This window comes from Lipotes vexillifer, unplaced genomic scaffold (genome assembly GCF_000442215.2).
Source record: "Lipotes vexillifer unplaced genomic scaffold, Lipotes_vexillifer_v1.1 scaffold40, whole genome shotgun sequence".
Lineage (NCBI taxonomy): Eukaryota > Metazoa > Chordata > Mammalia > Artiodactyla > Lipotidae > Lipotes > Lipotes vexillifer.
Window position 1 is genome coordinate 2,246,972 of NW_006771578.1, and position 14,984 is coordinate 2,261,955.

The window sequence follows — 14,984 nt, forward strand, 5'->3', positions numbered from 1 at the left end:
CTCTTTCCTCAGGGATGAGGGCAGAAAAGGGATCTTTCTACTTCAACAAAAAAGAAGACCCTTCACCTGGCTCCCCACCTAGTGTTCCACTCCTCCAACCCCTATTGATAGAAACGGAGACAACAGCAGAATGAGAAAAGAAAATGCCAGCCTAGGCACTGCTCTAAGCAGAATCTGAAAGATTAAGAACTTGCTTCCAGTAAACACTGTAATTTATGGCTGCATGTTTTCTAAGTGCTTTGCAGAGAATGTCAATATTTTATAACACAAATCCTTTGGTTCTTATTAATCCCGTTGTAAAAAAGATTCAGCTATAGACGTCTTTATTACGACACATGTGGGGAAGAAAAGAGCTTTTAGAAAGAAAAACTACACTATAAATATACATTATACATACTATATATACTATAGTATATAATAAAACGAATCAGAACTTAATTCTTTATTTAAGGGTTCTCCAATAAAAAGGTACTCACTGAATTCTAAATTCAGAAACTGACATTTGAATTTAGGGGCAGAGAAGAGAGCGTGCATGAATAAAGCTCATGAGCCCTGAGTTCTAGTTCAAATTTGCCACCAGTTGTGGACCTTTACTCCACACGACTAAATCTCAGAGTAAATAAGGGAGAAGAATAGATAATTCTATAACAAACCCAAGATCTACATTTTAAAATCAGGATTTGGCTCACGTCCAAACCGCAAAAAGGTAAGTAAATTGCAATAGGGTAGCCACTATGAGAGCAGGATGAACCACTGCTGAGTATCTAACAAAGAGAGAGGCCAGATTCTCAAAGAACATATAAAGTAGGGAAATGTATATATATAAGGTGTGTTGCTATGTGCACCTCTGTGTATGCACGTATAGCACAAATCAGTATAAACGTATACAGTGTAGAACCATCCAAATTAACAAAAGTTGTATCACATGGTTTTCTTTCAAGTCAATAAGAAAACAGAACATTTACAAACAGTCTGTTTTGGCATTTATAAGAGGGTAATTCAATTATCAAGAAAATACATTTTTTACTGAACTCAATCTCTGTTTCTACTCCAATAGATCCATCAGGTCAGTAAGGCAGAGTTCAGTAAGACTGGGAGAAGTTCTGAGAGTTAAGGGCCATGTGCAGCTTGAAAAAGGTCCACGGGTGAGCACATTCACTGATAACACAACATCTTATTCCCCTACAATTTTATAAAGAATGTATATGAATATACCTCAGTAAAAATGAATCAACTTACTAACTCTGAAAATCCCTCCTCTACTTAAAATTGACATCACACTGATTCTGTGTAAGGGTGAAACAAAACGTCTTCTCTATAACTTTTTGGCTTGGTGATGTTGAGAAAGAGGTGGGCAAGAACTTGTACCAGCCCAGCAGTGAGTAAGTGGAGAAGTGGAAAATTAAGGTGGTAGGTATTGTAAGTTAGTAAGAGGAAAAGCACTGACAACCAGTAGGCATATAAAATACTGTTAAATGAACGGACAGAGTATTAAAATTCACTCTCACGTACACTTTTGAGATTCTGGACTGACTGCTACACGATTGCTAACATTTACTGGGAATGTTCCACCACCTTGGGGCAAGAAATAAGGAAGGCTCCCATTATACAACCCTCCCCTCACTGACATGTCTGAATACCTTTGGTAATTTTAAAAAGACACTATAATAGAAAAGGGAATGGAGAGAGAGAAGTCTTGAGAGTTTGGATTCCCGCATAAGTTATTCCCCTTCTTATTGTTAAGCCCCAATCAACATCTACTCTCTCCCCATCACTTGTGCAGACACTGAAAATGAGCCTAGTACAGTACCACGTATACATAACTTAAACGTGTCAGAAAATATCTCACTTTTTTTGTTACATACTATTTATGCTCAACATGTGATGGATTTCATAATGTGAGATATAATCTATTCATTACATCAATATCTGGAGAGGATCTCCTATGTGCCAGGCACTGGAGATATGATGATGAACAGACAAGAGACATGGTCCCTTACCCTTGCAGAAATCACAGCCTAGTGGGGAACACACTAAACAAGCAAGCAAGCAAAAAGAAAAAAGCAATACACACCACAACACATGTAAAATTGTAACAGAAAGACAGAAGAGATGCTTGAACTAAGAGACCTGAAGGAAGACAGCTGGTATGAAGGTTTCCAGGCAGAGAGGGAACAGTATGGACCAAGGTATGATGCTAAGAGGAAGCACAGTTTGGTGGGAAAAGTGAAAGAAGGCCAGTGTAGTGTAGTTTAAACTTCAATGCAATACTAACCTCAATTTCGCGGAGTTTAGCTCGTTTTTCCTCACTCATTTCAGAGTACTTAGAGAACTTGGACTCAGTCATTTCTTCTTTGATTGGATTAGAGTACAAATGATGTTCTTCAGATTTGGAACTTTGAGTATCTTCTTCATCTTCACTTTCTTCTTCTTGACTTTGGAAATAAATAAGCAGAATACATTGTATGTCACGACAGCAAGGAAAAAATTACATTTTACAGTACAGCTTTTTGATTTTTCACTGCCTTAGAGCTTAAATAATGTTAACAAAAGAGGACAATTCGTCACTAAAACATTTTTTACTAAATATCTGATCAAATAACAATTTTATAAAACTCTTATGTTTCCTCCATAGAAAAAATTTGGGCTTCAACATAATCACACTTCTAAAAATTCTGCTTATGTTAATGTTACTTCTGTGCTTTTCATTCAAAACAAACTTTCCTTGCAACAGTTAAATGAAATGAATAATCAATCAGTGATTTCTGCATACTTTGTAGTTCAAGAGTGATTGCATGATGGTTAATGTTTAAAAAGCCAAATGTTTACCCTCCCTTCAGCAGAGCCTGTAAGCTAGAAAATACATAAGTTTGAGTCACAGAGTTTCTATGCAGCAAGTAAAAGATCTTATCTAATTAACACATAACCCTAAGAATAAAACAGTGTATTAATTTTAAATTTTAGCACACATTAGTATTCATGTCATAGTTGATTATGAAAGTTGTATTGGTTCTATGTCAGATAAAAAGAAAATGATAAACTAAGTGACTACCATAGCTAAGGATACAACAAAGAAAAATTCTCCTGTCCTTCCAAAAGCAATCGAGTAGAAACAGACAGGGAAGCAACTATGACAAGCTGCTCATCATTGCCAGGATAGGATTAACAAATGTTCTTCAATGTTCTTGAAGCACAAAGAATGATGGGACTTAAAAAAAAAAAAAAAAAGGTTGTATGCTCTGGGACTGGGCCTTTTGAGTGTAAATGTTGGATCTGGGCAAAACAAGTCTTCCATGTACAAACTCAAAATGTTTATGTATATACAAACAAAATTCCTCATAAACAATACTATGACATGAACATTACTGGCACAGCCTAGAATATATGCCATTTTCCCTTAATATTTGAACCTGATAAGCCCTTATATATTGGTATTTGAGTACTAACTACACTCTACCATGAATAAGAGGAGTTCTTTTAGTATATATTTAAAACTATTCATAATAATATAAAAACAATTATAACCAAATCCTTTCCAAATAAAATTTTAGAGTCACACACTGAATGAGAAAAATTTAAGCAAGGTAGATAAAAATAGAGTACTAGCTTTTTTATTTCTCATCTAAAGGTCCTTTCTAGAATACTAATAAAATACTTTTCACGCTTTATACTCTCAGAGCCCCACAAATCATTAGTAGCACATATAGGCACAACTCAATACAATACTTAGGTGACAAAAAAAGAGGAAAAAGCCAAAACCAACGATTAAAAAACATATTCTTTTCGGAAATAAACTTTTACTTAATATTTCTCATTAATTTGTCAGAAACTTCCTAAATGCAGTTCTTAGCTAATTTTTTTAAAAGACAAGAATTTCTTGTTTTATGGTGCAAAATAGGTTTACAAGTGTCTCAGATGCTTTTAGTGGTTAAAGTGCATGTGTGTGTGTAAATACAGATTATTTACTGAAGGATTATTCTGGAAAGAGTTAATCAATAAAGATGCAACACAGCTAATGAAACTGTTATCTATTCAATGGAGATTACTTAACCAATTCCAGCCTGTTATTTACAATTTTTTCAAAAAATTTTTTTGCAATTTGAAATATTCCTTGATAAACTTCCTTGTACACTTATCTGAATGCTTGCTTTCAACCACAGATGAATACAGAGCAGATAAACATATGGACTAACATGGAATAACAAAACCCATGATACCTGAGTGAAAAACATGGGTCACAGAACAGTATGTACAATATTACATAATCTATGCTTTAAATAGATATGCATGTTTTTATACATACAGAGAAAGAATATAGGTGGCTAGACACTAAATACTAATCATATTATTTAAGACTTTTAAAATGAACTACACTACAATTTGAGAATTTAAAATACATACATACTTTACAGCTGCTATTTAAATTTTGTAAGGCCTGAGTGATCTGTTCTAATTGGCTTTGACTTTAGCTCTTAGTTACCAGTTCTAGGTTCAGATCTCATCACAGCCTCATCTTGCTCTTCATGTAAAGAACTGGAAATTCAAGACTAAACCCATACAGAATTCATTACAAACGAATTAAATTACTATTGGAACTTTTCTCCAAAGCATTAGTAGTGCTATATATATTTTTTAATCACCCTTCTGCCGCAAAGACAATAATTACTAGTGTCAAAAAGCAGCTCCAGGGCTTCCCTGGTGGCACAGTGGTTGGGAATCCGCCTGCCAATGCAGGGGACACGGGTTCGAGCCCTGGTCCGGGAATATCCCACATGCCGCGGAGCAACTAAGCCCGGGCGCCACAGCTACCGAGCCTGTGCTCTAGAGCCCGCGAGCCACAGCTACTGAAGCCCTCATGCCTAGAGCCCATGCTCCACAAGAGAAGCCACCGCAATGAGAAGCCCGCGCACCGCAACGAAGAAAGAGTAACCCCCGCTCACTGCAACTAGAGAAAGCCTACGCGCAGCAACGAAGACCCAATGCAGCACCACCACCACCCCCGCCCAAAAAAAGCAGCTCCTTGGTAAAAAGGCATTTTGGATTCAGCCACTAGAGAGCAGCAGTGAGGCGCAAGAAAATTTCAAGGACCAGAAAGCAGTAGTATGTGAGAATGTATTTTTCCCTGCTTTCAAAAAGTTATTTTCATGTTATCATGACTTATTTGGAGCTCCTAGGAAAAATCAAAAATATAAATTATATTTTCAGTGATCCATGCTTCACTGTATGAATGTACAATTACCATCAACACAAAAATGCTTTCACATTTCAAACATTAACATAAATATCAAATTCAATGCAACAAAACTTTAGAAACAAAACTGCTTGAACAATATTTGAGTTCTGCAATGGCTTTTCTACCCTTCCTTTCCCTTAAATAATTATTTTATGAATACACATACTCATTTTAAAAAGCAGTGATTCTACAATGGTGAGAGATGTTACTAATGATGGGACTGCAGACATAAAAATGAAAACAAACTGGACTGTTTCCAATTCCTGTACTCCTAAACAGCCTCAGAGAGGTATTTCCATCAGCGAACCACATCTATATTTTGTAAACATGTTGTCATAATCATTGCTGACTTGTTCTGATCACACTGTTTCTGGAAAGACATCACCACTGCCAAGTTTTCTTCATCATACCAAACTGTGCTTCCACAAATGCTGATCAATCATATTGCCTTAAATCTAAATGCTAACACCCACTTATTGAATCCATACAAATGCTCAAATTGTGCTGGGACACAAAGGGACTTTTCCTTTTGTGTACTCTTCCATATGAAAACAATAAAAGAAGATTTTTAAAAAAAACCCCAAACCAGAAACCTCTGCTTTGATGCCATCTCTTTCTTGCAATGATTTTTAAAGGTGGCAACAAGTGCTATTAAAAAAAAAAATAACTACCAGCATAAACTTGCAGGAGAATTTGGGAGCAGGAATTCCTATAATCACATTCAGTGTTAAACTCAAAATCAACCGGGGGGTAATTACCAAAGAGCAAAATTGAAAACTACAATTTCTCCGTACAATAAAGGTAAAATGGTTTTTTTCTTTTACTTATTCATAGTTCTTCTGAGGTGTTAACATTTAAATAACGTAACGGTCATAATGGTCATAATGCATTATTTTTCTTAGCAATGCACAATCCCCCCTAAAAAGGAGCATAACCTTCCCATTCACATTTTAAAAAACACTTTTTGTGGAGCCAAAACAATACTTGATGACAAAGATTTAAAATAAATGCAGTTGACCATTTAGTAACTACAAAGTAAGAATGTATAACCTAGCATAGGAAAACAAACTCAAAAGCAAAGTGAAACCAGATGCGTCAAAACCAGAAAGCAAAAGCTCTTTATTCACTGGAAAAACAATGAAGAACTAAAAATGATCCTCTTAAAACAAGTTTTTTTAAGAGTTAAGTTTTCCTCTTCACTATTATTTCAAGCATACCTCTTAATGAAAAAGGGAGTGTATATGCAATAAGAAACTGAGTATATTCGAAACTTAGATTCTTACTTTTGATTTTCTTCTTCTTCTGATTCTTCATGCTGGTCAAATAACTCCCATTTAGAAGTTGTTACAGCTGAATGGAAGGAAAAAAAGGATGTAATTCCATAAGGTAAATCAGCATTTTTGCAGCAGCACAGTAGAAGCCCAGCTTTAGAACTGAAAGTTTATATTACAGAAGTTATCTACATTTATCTTTTCTTTGAATAGCCATTTCTATGTACTAAATGTATTTCTTTCCTCACACCTATACTATAATTTTATTCAAATTCATGAGGTGACAAATAATGTCATCCTTATTTCTATGCTAGATGGTAAGATTTATTTCATTAGAACGTACAAATACTAAATTAACAATTACAGATTATAAGCGCTAGGATACATGTCCAAGCAAGTATGAAAGGCAGGTCTAAACTGCATCTAAGAAGTCAAGCATTATAAGAGAGACAAAGCTTTGTTTTTCTGAAACTGACCTCTAAGTAAATTTCCAAATAGGTACAGCTTCCCATCTACATTTTCTACTGAAACGGCTTAACCTAAAAGGTTTTTAGTGATTTCTCTAATTACTCTTGAAGCATCCAAACTGAAGGATCTAAGAAAATTTAAACAGCAACCACAATGAAAACTTAGCCACTAGACATAAAATATGACAACACTGGGTCTTAAGGTTGAAACATGTTATAAAATACAAAAGGAAAATGTACACACACACAACAATGATTTGATAAAATTTTAAGTACTCAATTTTTTAAAGCTGTGTATTTATTGTATTTTTACTTACCCTGTGCTTCCAATTCGGATTCATCTACAGCTTCCCATTTTGATGGGGCAACCTTAAATATAGGCTCATTCTTCTTTGAGTCTTCAGTCGCATCCACTATTGAAGAAAGATGAGCCATTAACTCTGACTACCAGAGGATGACTTAAGGAGCTCATGAGTATTCACTTATTATTAAGAAGTAAAATTAAATAAGGTCACACAGGGACTAATAATGCTAGTGTCAAGAACAAGGATTATGACTAATCCAACTCTCTGTACCTGAGGTCCAATTTTTAAATATAAGTATAAATATAATTTATATATATACATATGCATATGTACACACACACAAACACACACTCATATACTCAGAACACAGAGGTGGTTATTGCAAGCAAATGGAGAAGCTGAGGAAGTAAAAGAAACTTTAGTACCTTTATCTAATTATTGTTTAAACTGCAGAATTCATATATTATTCAATATTTTAACATATAATCCAAATGTACTAAAGATTATGTATACTTCCTATTTCCAAAAATGATTTCAGGTAACTAGGAAAACTGAATCTATAAGTTAGGAAAACTAATAATAAAAATACAACTGATAAAACCAAGCACCTGGGATTATACGTTCAATTGAACACAAGCTTTTGCCTATAGTTTCCTAACAAGACAGGAAAAACCTGCTAATATTGTAAGAGGCTGACTGTCCTAACAAATAAATGTGACCAGAAAGGAAACCTTTTTCTTGGCACAAATGTATTACTGGGTTGCTCAATTCTGAAAAGTCAGAAATAAAAGACAGAAAAAAGTTAATGACTGACAACCTTACTGAGAAATTATAACCTTTTTCCATATCAGCATGTGTGGAAATTAAAGAGGCTTGGAATCAAACTTATTAGCTAGCTTGAATGAGTTTGAAGTTTGAACTTACAAGGCACTCCATCAAGATCATCATCAAGGCTCTTTATAGGGACTCCATCAAGGTCATCAATGGGAGTAGCATCAATAGGAATTCCATCCACATCTTCTAGAGGTGCACCATCAAGCTCTTCCTCAATGGGGGCACCATCAAGGTCATCTGGTACATCCTATAAAAACACATACTACTGTAACATTTTCTTTTGCTTGCTAAAGTCATATTGCTAAAAGATTAACTTGCAATCCAGTATAAACCAACTAACATTCCCAGGTACAATGTGAGGATATAATAAGAATATATTTTTATCATCCAGCTGACAAAGACGCATTCATCTGTGCAATATTTATCAAATAGTTACCAAGTACTTAATTATGCCAGGTACCAATGTGAGGCACCGAGGATACAATGATGAGCAAAAACGAGCTTTGGTCCCCTAGTCCCTCCTGTCATAGAGCTTAGTACAATTAGGGGGTGGGGGGGACAGGGGGGCAGAGAAGGAGCCAGGCAATCAGATAATCACAACAATATACGATGACTGCTATAACAAAGAGGTGCACTGTGTTATTAGAATGTGTAATAAGTAGGTTCCACCTAAAGAGGTCTGAGAAGGCTCAATGAATTTATGCTCAAACTGAGATCCAAAGTGTCTCAGATAAAGAACAGATGTTCCAGAAAGAGGAAAGAACATGTACAAAGGTCTATGGTAGGAGGAAACGTATTTAAGACACTGAAACAAGGACCATGTGGCTGGAGCAGTAAAACTGAAAATATGATAGCTGGATTAGGATGGTAGAAATGAAGATGATGGATTTAAGAACTACTGAGGAGATTAAAAAAAAACACAGAATGGTAATGAATACAATCTGCTACCACTGTGGTGCATCTTTTCAGGTACATGTTTACTTACACAGCTATCTTTAGTTTAACAAAATGAAATCATGCTATATACATTGCTCTATTACTTGCTTTTTTTCTACTAATATACTATAAATCCTTTCATGTCATTAAATTTAAAAGTCACCAATTTTCACATAAGGACACAAAACAGAGAATTCCTGTTACATACAATTTCAAGTCCTGGGCTCCAGCAATCCCAGCAACAAAAATCCACTGTTTAGTGGTAAACAGTAGGCATTTTCCACAAAGAAATGTTACATCTGTAACATATCATACCTCCACAGCATTCCAGAAATAAATTTTAAGATAATCGGACAAATACACTGAATACCTACCTCTGTCTCCTTTTCTTCAATAATATTTACAAGTCCTAAGAAAATATTTTGTAGTTTGATCAAAAATGGTTCTGGATAAATTGCCCAATCTTCCCATGCTCTAAAGCAGGTCATTACCCGTTGCTAACAGGAAAAAGACAATGAATTATCATTTAGGGCAATAAACTATCCAATGTCATCCATCTCATGATAATGACCATCACAATTTGCGAAATTTTCCTTTAAACCAATATTCTTTTTAAAGTTTAAGGGAAATATTTATTCATCATTACAATATTTTTTTAAATCAATATTACCTCCCCATTAAAAGAGGAAATAAACTAAAAATAAATGTAATAAAAAATAAACAGTAACTGTTTGCTCTCAGTCACCTAAGATCAAGGTCCCATACCACTGGTGGTACACGTGAGGCCACATTCTGGGAAACACTAGCTTAGAAACTTATGAAAGCTGGATATCAAGGTAGCCCACATTTTGATCTGAATTCCTTTATGGTCTGATGAAGTACTTCTTGATTCTGGCTAACACTTCTCTCTGTCCCCTCCTTAAACTTTTCTATAATCTGTCTTATGGTCAAAATTTGAGGTCAAAAAAAAATTTTAATGGAGTTGTTTGTCTGAATCCCCTAAATGGTAGGGTCATTGGGCATCTTCCCAAGCTAAAAATTTCCTTAATGAGTATTCTTCCCATGAAAGTCTATCTATTTTTTCAACTATAAGTAAGGTATTCTGTTTGGCTTTTCTTAACATTGGTCTACAGCTTGAGCATTAATAAAAAATTAACAACTGAATATACTTTCAACATGAATAACTATATTCCTAATCCAGCCAAATAATATATACCACTACAAAACAAGTGATCTTCTGAGTGTTTTCTGTGAAAAGACCAATATTTTAAATGTTTAAATAAAACCCTTAAAACTAAAACAGACACCCAACAAAACACTAGACATATTTTAAAATTTCAGACTTTTTTTTGATACTGAAGGTAAAATGGCAGTAAATTTTAAAACAATAATTTCTGAAACATCTAAGTTATGTCTTACACTTACATACTCTTTCAGCCCTCCAATGTGCTTCCCGGCGCCTACTTCCCATTTAAAACACTAGGGCAAAAATACCCAAACAATAAACGTACCTTAAAGTTTTCAGACTGTAAATGGCCTTGAATTGTACGATAGGTAGCATTGAGGTCTGAAAATATCTGACACAACTTTGTTTCAAAACTGAAATTCAAATAATATGTTTTTTTACAATAGAATGTGTTTAAAAATCCTTATCTACTTCAACATGCTAGCCAATGAAAACCACTCTGAACTTTTAATTTTATAAATAAATTAATCAAGTAAATCTTTAAAAATAAGAATTAGGTGTTTAAACTCTAAAACTATAACTTGTAACTCCTATTATTCTGAATTTGTCTTCTGCAAAATCGCACGAAGAGCCTTAAGAACTAGTTCCCTTAATTAACAAGGAACTTTTACATCTAGGATACCTTGAGCCATCTAGTCCAACCTCTTTGTTTTATAAAATAGGAAACAGAAAAGGTAAGTGACCTGTCCAAGGCAAAAGAAGGAATAGCAGCGCCAAGATTAGGGCCCAAACCTCCAAATTTCCCTTCAGAGCCAGTTCCTAAAGAAAAGCTTCCCTAATTCATAAAATAAACACCAAAAAGAAAATGTGGGGAACTGAGGAAGAGTTATGTATCAGTATACAGCAACATAATTTCCTATTGCCTAGGAAAACATTAACAATGAACTACAACCAATACAATGATGATCAGAGAACACTGATTCTATAAATAGTTAATGCTCCTTTGTTTTCTTCCTTTGTTGGCCACTATTTCTAGTGTTTCAGCTTATTTATTACACAAGTGGCTAAATACACAATAGGAATAAAGTGATTTTTTAACTCTTCCTATTTGTTCTTTTATTAATAGTTAATCAAGAAACAGAGAAAAACTTTCAAAAGATTGTAATAATTTAGCTTAAAGTGGTTTACTTCAATGAATACAACCCAATTTTTAGAATATTAAACAAACTATGAAGAAATTCAAATTATTTATTATTGAGGGTATTAATTAACAAAACTATCCTCTTTTCTGAGCTCCTTACCCTTAAATATTTTAGTTCAGGCATATCAACTTACATCACTATACTTACAATTTTCTATAATAGGAAGCATTGGCAACTTTGGCTGAAGAGTTGTACAAAACATCAGAAACCAAATATAATCTGGCAATCTAGAATACCAAAAGATAGCATAAAATGGATTAAAAATAAAAACCAACAGCAAAAAACATATCTAAAAAAATTTCCATATTGAAATTTTTTGAATCAACAGCATAAGGCCAATGTTTAGCCATAATTTAATAACCCTAACTAATGAGAAGAGTTTTAAGAAATTCAGTATCACCACAACCATGACTTGGGCAGGGACAGAAGTTGTAACTCATTTACATTTCAATCTGTTGATAATTTGTGTGTTAATAACTAAGATAAGTTTCCCAGGCAGAAGGAAAATGAAACTGCACGAGAAAGATTTCTTCAGTCAACTTCTTCATTCAAAAAAGAAACCAATTTCAATTCAAACAGAAGTCAACTATTACCTCTCCTTTACTTAACTGAATGTTCCATTAGGAGTAAGTATTCCCATACCTTTTTGGGGAGGGGTGTCTTTAAGATGGACAATGACTCGGTAATGCAATCCACTATTTCTTCAGCAGCTTCAGCATTATTAAGACAGAAAACCATTGCATCTCCAATATCATTTTTCCTTGGAGTTAACCCCCGCAGAATTTCTTCTAATTTGTCCCTCTGTCTGAATACGAATTTTTTAACTTATAAGTATTTATAAATACAAATTTCAAATGCCATTATAGTTTCTGCTCACAAGTTAATTTCTTTAAAACCCACTCAGATAGAACTCTGAAGACTAAATTGTGTTAAGTCTGATTTGTGTTACGTATTCCAAATATGTTACATTTTTTTAAAGAATTTATATGGGGAAGAAAAGTATCCCAGGAACTAATAAATTAGTTTAGTGACTTTTAGTTTACAAATTAAGTAAATTTAAAATTATAGGCATTTTTTCAAGAGTCTTCGCGAATGTCCCACTCCTATTATCCTATTACACTGAAGAACCTTCGGGGTCTTCACTCTCCTTTGAAGGAAGTTTGTTACTTTAGCACTTCTGCATAGGATTAGGACAGGATACAAAGCAAGGGTTGACAAACTTTGTCTGTAAAGGATCACAGAGTGAATATTTTAGGCTTTGAAAGTCACAGTCTCTGTCACAGTTACTCAGCTTTGCTGCTATAACACCAAAGCAACCACAGACTACATGTAAAGGGATGGGTATGGCCATGTTCAAATAAAAATTTATTTACAAAAATAGGAGGTAGCCAGATTTAGCCTATGGGCTGAGTATGCAGATCGCTGGGCAAAAGTAATGATGAACATACATCTTCAGAAGCAAATATACTCTCAAATGCTACAGTTCTCTATCAGTAATGCTCTCACAAACAATGCATCAATGCAACTAGCATTAAGATTTATTGACAGTGAAGTATATAATCCTATAAGCTAAAAATTATTTTGGCCGTTTTTTCCCCTTCAGGTATACAGAATTTCCTCTAAACATTTGAACAGTTAAATTTGTTTTTGCTTCTTAAACCAGGCTAACTGCCCTGAAGCAGTGCTGACTGAGCACTAATAATAACATGCTTCCATGGTGGCCGCACACGGCACTTCATGGAGCAGCTTTGCAGTCACCCATTTGACTTCACTAAGCCATAAAATAACTTTACCTCTACGTTGCATTCAAAGAGGCAAGAGTTCTAAGGGCCATGAAATAATTTCTATAAGAATATAAAGTATTCCACTGCTGGAGTACCATCACTTAAGAGATCATCAATAATTTTTATCAGTAGGAAGAGGTCAGGTTGAGTAGGAAACACACTTATAATACTTGCCAAGATTTTTAAAATTACAATGCATATGTTAAGAGATGTTACTATTTTAAACAATCACAAATTTTAAAAACCATTTTATTTTAGGGTTAACACATCTTATTAAGACCAGTAATTAAAGTGACCATTAAAGCAACTTTTCTGAATATAAAACAAGAAAGGTAAAAATCTTACTCTTCCTTAAGTGCTCCCTTTTTACTAGGCTCCTCTACAAAAGCTTCTGTTTCCTGCTCTTCTGACATCCCATGCAGATATGGATTTAACGGTGGTGGCCTCCAAAAAGATCCGTTTTTGAACATACGAAAATCTTCCGTCCGCCACTTAGTTGGAGAATCTCCCTAGTTAAGTGTCCAGAATGTTATTAGAAAGATCTAATACCTCAGAGTCAAAATTAAACAAAGTAGTTGATTATACTTGCCTGCAGAATAGAATAAAGCTTCCATCTATAGTAAACATGGGCTGGTGTCTGGTTTTCAAATAAGAATCTAAAACAAAAACAAAAAATTAAACATTGGATTCTTTAATGGAGAACTATCTTCAAGTAAATATGAACAAACGAGAAATATTATTTGTCTATTTACTTCTAAATAAAACCAAAAGCAAAGATCCCTGAAGAGAAATCCTCACCCACTGCCATCTATCCCCTTCCTTACCCCAACCCCAGACTGCCTTTGTGACTGACACTAATACTCATAAGGTATGTATGCATCTTGCTGAGTCTTACAATCAGTTTTATTGAACACTATGTGTCAGGTACTGTCTGGCAATGGAGAGATCTTCCCAAGATATAATTTCAAAAGCAGTGGGTTTTTTGTTTTGTTTTGTTTTGTTTTTGCGATACACGGGCCTCTCACTGTTGTGGCCTCTCCCCTTGTGGAGCACAGGCTCCGGACGCGCAGGCTCAGCGGCCATGGCATGGCGAGAGATCTTCCCAAGATATAATTTCAAAAGCAGTGGGTTTTTTGTTTTGTTTTGTTTTGTTTTTGCGATACACGGGCCTCTCACTGTTGTGGCCTCTCCCCTTGTGGAGCACAGGCTCCGGACGCGCAGGCTCAGCGGCCATGGCTCACGGACCCAGCCGCTCCGCAGCATGCGGGATCTTCCCAGACCGGGGCACCAACCTGTGTCCCCTGCATCGGCAGGCGGACTCTCAACCACCGTGCCACCAGGGAAGCCCAAAAGCAGTGGTTTTTAAATGACTTAAGTAAATTGCAAATGAAGTGTTAGATATAACTGTTCAGAAGATAAGTAGTTTCTTATAAACCTCATTTATTCTACCATATTTTGCTTATGAAAGACTCTTTCATTGAAAAACACAATGAAAAATATTTTCCTCCTAGAGAATGCTAAAAACAAAGCTATTTAATTAATCAAACCATGGAAATCACTGGAAAATTGACGCAGGCACATTCTAGTCTAATTATTAAAACTGCCTGCTCACCCCATTACGAAAATAACCTCATACTTTTAGGACTTTTTTGAGTATTTTTAATTCCAAAAAATAATTTTAAAGTATTTTTAAAAATGCACATCTGAGGATAAACAAAATGTGGTATATACATACAATGGAATATTATTCAGCCTTAAAAGGTAAG

The 14,984-nt window shown here is 34.9% G+C and overlaps 1 protein-coding gene across 1 annotated transcript in view; it reads right to left on the reverse strand.

Annotated features, from left to right (window-relative positions):
- Positions 1-14,984, reverse strand: part of U2SURP (U2 snRNP associated SURP domain containing) — a 52,479-nt gene that overhangs the window by 6,138 nt on the left and 31,357 nt on the right. The window contains exons 15-24 of the mRNA XM_007446945.1: positions 13,808-13,874; positions 13,564-13,727; positions 12,077-12,239; positions 11,582-11,661; positions 10,558-10,645; positions 9,421-9,543; positions 8,201-8,357; positions 7,289-7,384; positions 6,517-6,583; positions 2,276-2,435 (exon numbers count right to left, since the gene is read on the reverse strand). Of these exons, the coding sequence (XP_007447007.1) occupies positions 2,276-2,435; positions 6,517-6,583; positions 7,289-7,384; positions 8,201-8,357; positions 9,421-9,543; positions 10,558-10,645; positions 11,582-11,661; positions 12,077-12,239; positions 13,564-13,727; positions 13,808-13,874 (1,165 nt within the window). The remainder of the gene's footprint in view (positions 1-2,275; positions 2,436-6,516; positions 6,584-7,288; positions 7,385-8,200; positions 8,358-9,420; positions 9,544-10,557; positions 10,646-11,581; positions 11,662-12,076; positions 12,240-13,563; positions 13,728-13,807; positions 13,875-14,984) is intronic.